Genomic DNA, 12,688 nt, shown 5'->3' on the forward strand with positions numbered 1-12,688 from the left:
CAAAGTGTTTTGCAGATACTGCATTGAAACCTTTAAATGGCTTTGGGCCACACTTGTATCCTTTTTGTATTTACTTTATGCAAGTGTTTTTACAGTCAAGTTTTATTGGCACAGAGAAATTTCCAAGTGATCTGCATCCACGTTTGTGGGAAATGAATTTTCAGTGTAGAGACCCAAACACTTGCACAAGAAGCACTTGCTCTGATCATAGAACAGAAATAGTACAATATACATTGCTTTTCCACCACTGCCTGAACTTCTGACAGTTACTGGGAACTTATTCATCCTTAGCCTGTGAAGTAAGTAACATTCATCAAGGATGTGTTGCTCACGTTATTCAGCTGATTTTGAAGAAGGCACAGTCTGCTTGGGAAAGTTCTATGAGCAGAGAACTAAGTGAACTAGGCCACATGCGAGGAATTCATTATTTCTTAAGTTGGATCACTAAATTGTACTCTCCTTACCCTTCAGCCACTCTTGGGAGAGGTGCTAATTCATATCTTCTTCTGGTTTTAGTTTTCTCCTGTGTTGCACTCGTTTTCCTCACGACACGTGGAATCATTGTACGCTATGGTTATCCATCAGCTGTCTGCTCTTGTCTCTTAGCCTCTCCCCAATGTGACCACTCAGTGAAACTGCCAGTATGCTTGCCGCTGATCCTCCCTGGAAAAATGAAATCCCATTAAGGAAGAGGCTGCTCTCCCCACCCTCTGTTCCTGTCACTCTAAAGTGCCACTCTTCAGGCTTCTAGCAGAAGAGGCATTTGGCTTGGTGGAGGTCACTCCGCAGCAGGTTTCAGAGTTTGAAGTACCTCTCTTAGCATATAATAATACTTAAAATCACCACTTTGGAAAGGGGTACATAGAAGCATGACTTCTGCTCCCTGCATCCAGAACCATAGATTTTTGTTGACACCAACTTTTCAGTAGGCCCCAGAATTCATACATCTGCCTGCAAAGGTCAGATGTCAGAAATCTTATACCTGTGCTGGAGATGTCAATGGTGGCACATTCACCTGGGGCATTTTCCTTCTTGATCTGAGTGGGAAGATAACAGAAAAAAATTGTGGGAGACAAGAAAATGGAATTCATATTATTCCACACACTTCTCATAAGCCATCGAGGAATCGTCAGCACACCAGCGCATTGCCAAGTGTGCAGGCAAACATTGGAGAAGTAACAGCAGAGCCCAGCATCAGCAGCTAAACATCAGCTGCCTGTTGCCCTGGTGACTCCTGTATCCTTTGCTGAGCTCATGCTCCTCAGGGGCATCCTGTTTCCTTTCTGACTCTGTCCCCAGCTGATTTGGGTGCAGGGAGTTTGTCTTCATGAGGATTTTGTGGGTCTGTAATTTCCCAGTGGTGTAACTCCACCAGCTGTGGCACTGCTAACAACTAACGCAGACAAATGTTAGACAGGCTCATGGCTGAAAATGCCCAAACCCATGTACCTTTATATATCACAGGTACTTCCAGGGCTATTGCCAGTGAATTGTACCCATACACAAGTTACAGGCCAAGATACCTAGTGCTAACAAAGCCATTGCCTATTTGCCAGATACAATACCATACTGTATGTAGCCTTAGATAAGACATTTAATGATGCTTCCATTTACTCAGCTGTATAGTACAGAGATTGTTCAGTAATAATGATTTGCATATGAAATACAGGAGTGTTCATTGCACCATGGGAATGCCTGTACACCTCGAACTATTCACAGTTGTAATTTTAGGTTTGCTTGTTGCTGAAGTGTGGGCTATAGTTTTGAACATAAATTGGCTCTTGAACAGTTATGAAATGCCTATGTAAGACTGCTATAGAAATTACCAGCTTCACAAAGGCCCTTCCTTGTTTTAGTTTTAAATTAATTTTACTCAGTCCAAGTGCTAGCAAATATTTTTATATATACATTTTTCCATTTTTTTTATCTTCGGCATTCAGTTTCCTTCTCAAACTTTAAAAACACAATTTTTCGTAGCTGTCTTTCCTGATTCTTCTTTGACAAATCTTAATTTGTCATATTTGTCTGTTAACGTTATCGTATGGCAAGTTTATTTCCTTCTTTGTGTAACCAGTTTATTAAATGTTAGCCCTGCTTTGGAAATGGATTGTTAATTAAAAATTCCTTCCCTTCACTGGTGCCTAAGGTAATTTTATGCACGTCCTTCCCTCCCCCAAATTGCTCTAGTATCCGAGTACCTCCTTCACAATGCTAAGGGAGCCATGAAAGGATATGAATGAATAAAAACCTTCTAGTTTCAAAATGAATCGGGATTGGTAACAGAACTTTGAGGTTTACGCGGCATCCTTTGCAAGCTAGGGAAGTTTTACAGGGGGAAAATCTGAGGTACAAAGCCACACAGGAAGCCTGTGATGGAATTGTCTACCCTCACATATGATGATTGAAAAATTTTCCCCACTATTATTCTGCCCTAATTCCAAATTAAAGGGAGAGGGAAGAATATGATAAAAGGAAAATAGAAATAACAGTTAATTGTTATGTTATTTATAAATACCCTGTGGGTGCTCAGATCCTACAGTAATTGGCACAGTGCAAATTACCAGCTTACCGAATAGCTTATTTTTAACGTTTCAGCTGAAACAGTGGAAATAATGGAACCAACTTGAAGCAAAGGTGGGACAGAAAGTGAGTGGGTGGAGAATTTCTTACCTGCAGCCATGCCATCCTGTGCAGTTCTCCCAACAGAATTCATGAGCTAAACCAAATCAGGATGGGTCAATACTTGTATACGAGACCTGCAAGGCAACCTTAAATGTTACAAGAAGTACTGCTGGTAATTCTCTGCGAGTGAATCATCAGCAGTGTTTCTCTCTGAATCGGTGTCCTAGCATAGCTTGTACTTCTGGAAGGGTTGTCTTTAGATGAGCTGTGAAAATGAGTTCTTGATCACTGAGCCTGATACGATCTCTCGGTGCTTTTTACAGGTGTGCCCTCGTTGCATGAAACCACCTTTACAGCTTTCAGTTGGATATGGTTTATTTAATAATGTGTCTGAAGTTACGATGTAACGTTGCTCTGCACAGTTAAACAGCTGCTTTGTCTCCGTCTAGCTGTGGCTGTATACCTCCTGAAGTCTGTAGGTAGCTTTGGGATGGAAGACACTGTATTTACTGTGATTATTACTTAGTTTTAGAGACTTGCTTAATAGGAGGTAGACTCGGAGCACTTGCTTTTTTCTCACTTGTATAGAAACTGAGCTGTACTATAGTTTTTTCCAGGGTATTGGACTGCAGTTTTTGGGTGTTTCGATCAGATTCTGTTCGTGAGCTCTAAAGTTTCCTATAAAGGAATATTAAAATTGCTTTAAACATTCCAAGTATATTGTTTATATTCTATTAACTTAAACATTTCAGAGTAAGAGTTTAGAAATCCTTTGTCATTGTTTCCAACTTGTTGTGATAAGAGTGAATTCAACTGCATTTTTCGTAATTATAGGGCTGTCAGCTCTAGGTACTTAGAGAGAGAGGATTGAGCCACATTGGTATAGCAGACTTGAGTTCATCTAGAAAAAAACAGGAGTGAAAGAAAAATACTGCAAACAAAATGGTAATGTAGTATACTGGCTAAAACAGAAGAATGAAGTTGTGTGAGTTGGTAACCTTGTGGACACTACCAAAAAATGTAGGTGTGACTGCTGTTTGAGTAAATTGTCATTACTGTTTTGTTTTTGTGCAGGTTGCTTCACTGTTGAAACCCTAATCTAGTTCCCCCAGTCCTCTAGACCACGTGCTCCATGATTTGAGACCAGGAGGAGCTTGGAACTCTGAAATGAAGATGGAGGCAGTAGGAAAAGCAGAAGAACTCATTGACACTGAAGTCCCACTGAAAATCTCTGCAAAACAAGAGGCAGCTCCTGACGAAGATGGACCTATAGAATTAGAGACACATGCTCAGAAAGATGGTGCACCCATTGTAGCAGATTCGACAGTGCTGTCTTCAATGCCTTGCTTGCTGATGGAACTGAGACGAGATTCCTCAGAGTCTCAGCTAGCATCCACAGAGAGTGATAAACCAGCAGCAGGCAGAGTTTATGAAAGTGACTCTTCTAATCATTGCATGCTTTCCCCTTCTTCTAGTGGGCATTTGGCTGATTCAGATACACTATCTTCTACAGAAGAGAATGAGCCCTGTCCAGCAGAAGCTACCGTAGAGGGAGACCCTTCTGGAGTGTCTGGGGCTGCAGTTGGGCGGAAATCCAGACGATCCAGGTCTGAAAGTGAAACGTCAACAATGGCTGCCAAGAAAAACCGACAGTCTAGTGATAAACAGAATGGTCGAGTTGCCAAGGTGAAAGGTCATCGGAGCCAAAAGCACAAAGAGAGAATCCGGCTATTAAGACAGAAACGGGAAGCAGCTGCTCGCAAGAAGTACAACCTGCTGCAGGACAGCAGTACCAGTGATAGCGACCTGACCTGTGACTCAAGCACGAGTTCATCAGATGATGATGAAGAGGTTTCAGGGAGCAGCAAGACAATCACTGCAGAGATACCAGGTAGAGGATGTTTTTTAAACTGAACTGTAAAGCACCTGACATCGTTTCTCAGCTGTCATGCTAAGTTTGATCAGTGACACTTGAGAAAAACCAAGAGAACTGCAGCTCTGTGTAAATTTTGAAGACTGCAGTATATTAACAAGACATGGCTAATTTTAAAATCTGAGGTGTCTGTGCACTTTTGCACACGAGCAAAACTTAGAAGTGGTAAATTGTAGAAAGGACTAACTTAAATCTTGGCGTTTTCAGAATTTTTTTTCATTTGTAATTAATTCTATATGAATGGCGATCAGCACTGACAGTATCGGTTAGATGGTAGTAATCATAACTGCCTAATTAACAAGTATGTTATCATGGTAAGCGGGCAGCCTTGTTTTAATATATTAAAACATACCTCTGCATTTCTGTTTGGAATAACATGGCACATCTCTTGCCTGTATTACAATAAGGCCTGGCGCTTCACTATTGCACTTTTGCTGTGCTTTCCAGCTCTACACGTGCATGTCAAACCTACTTAACCTTTATTGTGCATTACATTCATGCAAATTGCAGATCATCACTTATTTCAGAGTATAAACGAGAATTGTCTTCACTCCTAATACCTTAGGATAATTTGAGTAGTAGAAAAATTTCATTCTCCTGTGTCCTATGGAGATATATATCTCTCTCTCTCTCTATTTTTGAATTCTTTCACACATCCATGTTAACAGGCTGGGTACAGCCAATTACAGGGGCATACTCATGATTTTATAGCAGAAGAAAGATGTGTTCTTAAGTTTCTTGCCTGATGAGTTTTCATTATATAATTGGCCCACAACAATGTGTGAACTATGCTTGCAGCATATAATATCTCAATCTTCATTTTATGGCAACCTTAAAGAATAAAATCAAATTTAAAATAAAGTTTTTGGTTTGCCAGTCTTTCCTGAGTGATATGCATTTTCCCCCTTTGAGCATAGAGGATATTTGGATGATAAACTGCATGGTGGGTACTAACACGTTTATGTAATATAAGAGAGAACTTAAAGGAAAGCTGCAGCACGCAGTCCTAACAACTAGGACAGCTATATTCATGTTTTTCAGGTAAAACTGACGCATAAAAGAGGCCTTTACACAAGATTTTACAAATACCTACCACTGTCTGTACTCCATGGGCCCTGCTACGTAGTCAAATTAAACCTGGATAAAAAGCAGCTATAGAGTTGTTGCGCATTTTCAAGGACAAATTTTATAGCTGGTTGGCTCTTTTTATAGTTGGACAGTTATTTCTGTGGTATGATAATTACTTTCCATGTGTGGCTGGTCTAAATTTATTGCATGATGAATCAGTTAATAACATAATACGTGTAATCTGTAGCAGGGGTCCAGGGTAGTGGACAGTTTTGTCTTTGTTTGGGAGCTGATATTTTCCCCATGATCTGCCAGGCTTAGGACCCTTTGCTTGAAAGTAGTTTAAATGTTGGAAAACACACTCATCTTCTCTGCAAGTATTGGAAGGGACATACCACATAAATAATTATGGAACAAATTCTGTTCTTTTTTTAGGGTTAATTTTGACAGTGGTTCAATAGGTGTATTTACTATTTTAAAAAGTATCAGTTACCTGCTTTACTGTTAATTTTTTTACAGTAATCTAGGTAGTTGGGTTCCAATTTAAAACCTGTTGGTTTATTTCATGGAGCTTTAGAACAAGCTCTCCAAAGTGAAAAGATTAGAGACAGCTTTTCAAAGGGGTTTTGTACCTTGAGTTAGCAGAAAGGTGCTAGTAGGATTTTCAGAAGTGCTTTGCATGCCTGTATTTCATTGAATGTGTGAGAGTTAGGGGTCTGTCTGCTTCTGGGTGCCTAAGTACCTTTGTAAATGTGGCCCTTGTTCTTGCTCTGATCCACTGCCTGTCAGTCAAAGGAAGGACCCTGCCGATTTTCGTAGACTTTGCACCAGGTCCTAATTTTTACATGCAACACAAGATGGAGAGCGTTTGGAAACAATAGGAAGCAATGTTGACCTGCAACTTTTATATCATAACCATTTCATCTGACTGCTGCTAAACAATGGCTGGTTTTTAAAACTGTAATTTGTGGACACACAACCTTTTAAATTAATCCTTTGTAATGGGCTACAGCGGCTGTTCTGGATCACATTGCAATTTTCCTTTCAAAGGGGAAAAAATTGTGGCAGTTTCCAGAGGCCTATACCAGGGGTTGTCAGCCAGGTGTACGCATCCCCCTGGGGGTACTTGGACTGGTCCTAGGAGGTATGTGTGGGTGGGTAGGTGGGGATGGAGCACCTCCACCTCCCAGGAGCAGGACCGGTGCAGGGCAAGGGCAGTGGCACCCCTCTGCAGGGCAGGGAAGCTGGAACGTGGTATCTGCCACTGCCACACACCAGCCTGGTGGGCTTCCCCACCCAGCGGAGGGGCACTGCTGCCCTCACCCCAGCCCAGTGAGCTTCCCCACCCTGCCCCTGAGAGAGCAGTGGCACTCTGTCCCTGGACGCTGTCCCCACCTCCCTGTTCCATGTCTGGCCATGTGCTGCCTCCTCCCCCCCACCCTCCTGCCCCACGCAGCGTCCGGCCACTGGGGGTACTTAACTCAAAAAGGTTGAAAGCCCCTGGCCTATACAATTATAAGGCTAATGAAGACAGGTAGTTTAGGATGCCTCCTATGCATTTCAAATAAAAATAAAATGTCTCTGATCTTGCTTTTGACTCAAATGAACTGATTATGTTAACTTCAGAATTATTTGGCTGAGGAGAGAGCTAGTTTAGTAGATCTAGCACTAAAGACTTTGAAAAAGACCACTCCAACCCTGGAATGGGACAGCCCCAACCTGTAGTGTGAAGGCCATGCTCAGGCCATAGGACTTCTGCTTGTCATCAAAAAATGAGGGTAAGTCTGATCAGTAGAGGTCTGCCCAAGTCAAGGCAGCAGCTGGCTGATATTGTGGGCAGATTGAGGGGCAAGCCACCATTTTTGAGGGCTTATTGCAACAGGGCCCTCCCCATGCCTCTGGCTGAGGGGCTTTGGTGGCCCTGCCTCTGCCACTGATTGGTGGAGAGGGTTGTCTGTCATGTAGCCCCACTCCTTGCTGCTCATTGGTGGAAAGGGGTGGAGCTATATGACAGGCAGCCCTCAGCCAATCAGCAGCAGGGGGCAGGGGCGGTCGCTACCTTGCCTCTTGGCTTCTTGCTGGTAGCCTGTTTCCTGCCAGGCTGCACAGCTGGGAGGACTGCTGGCTCCCACTGGGGGGCCAACACCAACACTTTATTTTAAGTAGGGGCTCCTGCCCCCTCTGTTCTCTCTGCAAAATCTGCAGGGGGAGCCCAGTTTTGTGATATGGGTAGGTCCTTACTGATCAGTTGCAGGATACTTGCTCCTGAACCCTGATATTAAGAAACTGCTGTACATCTATCAAGGAAGATATAAAGGCATACAAATTTGTCTGCCATTGTGTTTTGTTTGTTTTTTTTTGTTTTAATCAGTCAGTACATCTGTATGCCAGAGTTGTGGGGCACTAGCAAATACATAGCATATCCTTGTGGTCAAGTTTGGACACTTTCACTAAAAATATTATTGCCCTAAGGTTGGCCCAGTTGGGTATCATGGAAACCAATTTCCAGACTTGTCTACTGGAAGCTTGAAAAATAGGTGTGCCAACAAAGCTGCTCTAAAATAATAGTATTATTTGCTATAAGTGTCTTTTACAACATAGTGGTGTAGTGATGGAATAAAATACTTTGGCCTAATCTGTTAAAGCATAGAAATTCTCATTAATGTCTATGGAAAAGTTTGTTTCAAACCTGCGCACAGTTTATCAATTAGTGATAGCTTAATGAGGTGATACAGTATTTCTTTTTCATACCAAAGGAATTCACCAAATCTATTCAGGTTTAAGAGTGTAGGTAATTAAGTCTTTAATTCTACAATATGATTTACTTTTGGAGTAAGTTTGGTATGGATGGTAAGTCAAGTAGAAAAGTGTCCTATGGAGTGTATGATGATGCCATAAACATCAACAGAATTACCAGTTTTTCTCCCCTCGCTCTTGTGCACAATTTATGAACCAAGCGATTATGTAGTAGAGTCTAATTCTCACTACAAAACTCCCAACCTAATTATATTCATTAAAATATTTTCAGTCTTATTCTACTTTTCAGCAAAGAATGAATAGCAGTCAGTTATGAGGAAGCTTCATTACTGATGCTTCATTACAATTACAGTTAGATCACTGGGGATAAATTACAAAAATGCAATCTGTGCTACAGTATTCTTGAACATTTGACGTTGTGGGTTTATTCCTGATTTACTAAAGGTCCTGTCCAGCATTCGTTGAAGTTAGTGGTAATTTTCCATTGACCTCATTGTTTATAAATTGGCCTACTGTTCAGTGAATCACAATAGTTTGATAACTAATGCAAATGAAGAAGCCCCTTTTATATTTTAAAGATTGAGCCTCTCTTGGCACACAAGCTTCACAAAAGAGGATATTCTGTGTCAGGTACTGATAGAATGCAATACACCATTTTCAGCAGTCACTTGCTGAGTATTTTATTCCTCATGGATTTCAAGCAGGACTGTACAAATGAGCTGTGAATGAAACTTGGCATGGTAACTATGCTTAAGAGTTGATATTTGGCTGAAAAACTTGGATTTTTTTTAAGTATATAAAAAATTAAATATAGAAAAAAACCTTTTTGTTGTATTTAGATACTGTTGTACTAGTGTGCTTTCCTACAACTCAAAAAATGTAGAAAAACATGTTGACCATTTATAGGCTAGTATACATGAACATGCTGTAGAAGTGACTGAAAAATTGAAGTTGGAAAAGTTGTCATTTTGCATGGTTAGATAACCACTATTTCATAAGGATTTTTCAAGTGCCAGAATTGGACAGAGGTTGGAGTTCACACCTGTGGCAGAAGGCCAGCAGGAAGGTTACAAACCATTTCAATTCCACTTAAGCTTTGTATACAGGCCTTTTTGGCCTTAAGGTATGAATTTCATTGGAAGAAAATAATTGGAGGTGATGATTACTCAAGAGGTACATGGGGAAGAATTTTAGCAGTAAATCATATGGGCTAGCACAGGGGTGGGCAACATGCGGCCTGGGGGCCAGATGCGGCCTGCCAGGCCATTGTATTCAGCCTGCGGGGCCCCTAAAAGATTTAGAGAATTAATATTAATCTGCCCTGGGCTACTTGTCATGCAGCCCTTGATGACTTGCCAAAACTCAGTGAGCAGGCCTCCAGCCAAAATAATTGCCTGCCCCTGGGCTAGCGCATCAACAAATATTCAGGTTTAAGAGTGTAGGTAAAACTCCTCCACCATTAGTAGCTAGGAAAGATTATGCCACTCAGTATTGAACTTGAAGGGAAGGGTGTCAAACTCATGGTCCTGTGGGCCAGGTGAATCCCGCAGGGTTGATCCACAGGTCAGATGAGTTGTGCAGGGCTGTGCCATTTGGCCTGCAAGGCTGGCAGTGTTAATTGCTGTGGGTTCTGGAGTCAAAGCAGCTGCCACTCATACCACTGCCAGATTTCCAGCCCCACAGGTGAACATATGGCCCCATGTTCCAGGTCTGGCCGGTGAGGCTGGATATTTGGCAGCGGAGTAAGCAGTGGCAGCGTTAATTGCTGTGGCTCTGGGAACCAAGTAAAGTAATGCTGCCACCATTCACTCTTTTGCCAGATTTCCCTGTGGGTGTTCCTAGGGGTCAGATCTGGAGCACAGAGCTGCAGCTGGAAAACTGGCAGTGGGATGAGTGGGGGCTCTCGCAGTTCTGGAAGCTGTGGCAGTTAACACCTGCCGCTGCTTTCCCTGTCACCAAATTTCCAGGCCCGTGGGGAGCCCCATGGACTGCATGACATGGCTGTGTGGGCTGCATTTTTGACACCTTTGCCTTAAGCCACTGACAGGATAATACTAGACCTAGCAGTTGGGTGGAAGGGAGACCTAAGGAGCTACATATGTAGGTAAAATTGGTGATTTTGATAAGATGCCATGAGGCAGAGACGGCATGACATGCATACCATGACCCCTTTTGTGGCCGTTAAAGATTCCAAGGCTTTTTATTTTATTTTTTTTTCTTCCATGTAAGGGGTATTGATTTGGCTTTGGCCCAGTGGCTTTTCAGCCTTTTTTTCTTTGGCAGACCCCCCAAACAATTTTGAATGGAGGTGCCGGACCCCTTTGAATTGTAAGTGTGGGTATTCATATTAGTCATCTTTTGTGGACCCCTTAGACGCAGTCTGCGGCCTGAAAACCACTGTTCTAGATGCATTCAAAAGGTATGAAGTTCTAAATCCTACCAAATACTAGGAAACTCATTTAATACATTGTTATTTCTGTAGTAGTGTGTAAAGCACTTTGAAACTAAACTGGAGCACTCAGAACCATCCACAAAAATGAAAAGTTGTGAGGTATATGATAAGCTGATATCTTGTAGTATTTTATTTTAAAAATTGGTAAAGCAACTTTCAGTTTAAGTGCAAAGAAAGCATCTGAAACTGACTGATGTATTTGCTGCTACTATTATTTTTAATTTGCTTATTCTGAGTAGTGCCTTTTTAAAAAATGGCATTGTATGATTACTTATTTATGCCTCAACAATTTTTGCGTTGAATTTCTTTGTTTATAAAACATATTAAAAGGTGTTTTTAAAACTAACTTTGTCTTACAAATTCACCCTGGGGTTTAAAGTCAAGCTGGGTTACTTCTTACATAACTTAAAACTATTTTGCAGTAGGAATATAGGCAACAATAAGGGGTGTGCTCCAAAACCCACTGAAGTTAGTGGAAGGATTCACATATTATTCTTAGTGCTTTGGATTAGGCCAGTGGTTTTCAATCTACTTAAGACATGAGGCAACCCTGGATAGTCTTGAGGGACCCCTAGATAGACTTGAAGCATCTCTTGGAAAATGCTAGGTAGTTTTCAGACTACAGAAAAATAATAGAGCTTTTCTTTCATGGCAGAGAACTCAAAGATCACACTAGGTCAGAATGTTTTTACAGTATGGATTCCTATTTGAGATCTCTGTGCTTATCTTGTAAATCATGTTTGCATACCCAGCAGTGCTAACATTGCATGGCACCCCACAGCAACCTGGAAAGGATCTTGAGGCACCCCAGGGTGCTGAAGCACCCTGGCTGAGAATTGCTAGATAGGCCTCTTCAAGAGGGAACTCACTGTATTACTATATTGACCATGTGGGTGCATCCAGATGAGCGTGGATGTTTGGTTCCCTGGAGACAAGTAGCAGCAGCACACCTTGTGCCACAGCTGCTTGTCCCCAGGGAACGCCTGTGCCACACACACTTTGATATAAGGCAAGTTACCTCGGTGGGGTAGAGGAGGCTGCAGCAACAGCAGCGGTCCTGCCATGCGGAGCCTGGCTGGCAGCCAGAGAATGGATCCAGGCACTGCTGTGCCTTTTTTTTTCTCCCGCAGGTACTTTTTTAACTCTGTGTATCTAGGAGTAAAAAAAAAAACAAAAACCTGCAGAAAAAAATGCGGAGCAGTGCACGCATGGGCAGCACGCTGTTGTAGCAGAAAGAACATCTAAATGTGCAGTATGCAGTGCCGCAGGCGTGTTTGTGACACCACATACCACACAACCATGCTGGTCTGGACGTGGCTTGTGGGGCTAACCAGAACCAAAATGAAAACAAAAAGCTCCTTCTGTCAGTTAACAGGTACAACTGAATACATGTAGTGAGCCAATTAGTTGATCAAAAGGATGCCATTTTTACATAGTTGCTTCCTAAACGACCTTGCCTTAACTCAGCCATTCGGGCTGAAATAATTATGAAACAATTTGTTTCTGAGCAAAGGATTTGAATGCTGTGTTTCTGCCTGCTTAGCATGACAACAGATGAGTGATAAGACTTTTTAACTAGGATTCATAATGGAAATTGTGCCACTTAACTATAGTATGGCTAGCCAGGCATTATTAGAAAATAAGAATGGAATAATCTTAAATCTTCTGTCTTGCCATTTATTAAAGGGTTTTTTTTGTATATATCTAACTTAACTGACTATTCCAAAAGAATGTATTGTCTAATGACACTGTACTTCCCATTAGCAATAACCCCCCAATAAAGTGTTAGTGCCTTATCCCTTTATCTGTAAATCTGTGATTTAGGTGGTCCAGTGATTTGATTTTTTTTTTTTTTT

The 12,688-nt window shown here is 41.7% G+C and overlaps 1 protein-coding gene across 3 annotated transcripts in view; it reads left to right on the top strand.

Annotated features, from left to right (window-relative positions):
* Positions 1-3,664: 3,664 nt before the first annotated feature.
* CUNH18orf25 (chromosome unknown C18orf25 homolog) overlaps positions 3,665-12,688 on the top strand; it is a 49,467-nt gene continuing 40,443 nt past the window's right edge. Inside the window, exon 1 of one of the 3 annotated variants that reach the window (XM_019518117.1) lies at positions 3,665-4,513. In XM_019518117.1, coding sequence (XP_019373662.1) covers positions 3,790-4,513 — 724 coding nt within the window. In that variant the 5' untranslated portion in view covers positions 3,665-3,789. The remainder of the gene's footprint in view (positions 4,514-12,688) is intronic. The other 2 variants (XM_019518115.1, XM_019518116.1) reach the window with 2 other exon arrangements.

This window comes from Gavialis gangeticus, unplaced genomic scaffold (genome assembly GCF_001723915.1).
Source record: "Gavialis gangeticus isolate Ggan-Ray unplaced genomic scaffold, GavGan_comp1, whole genome shotgun sequence".
NCBI classification, from domain to species: domain Eukaryota; kingdom Metazoa; phylum Chordata; order Crocodylia; family Gavialidae; genus Gavialis; species Gavialis gangeticus.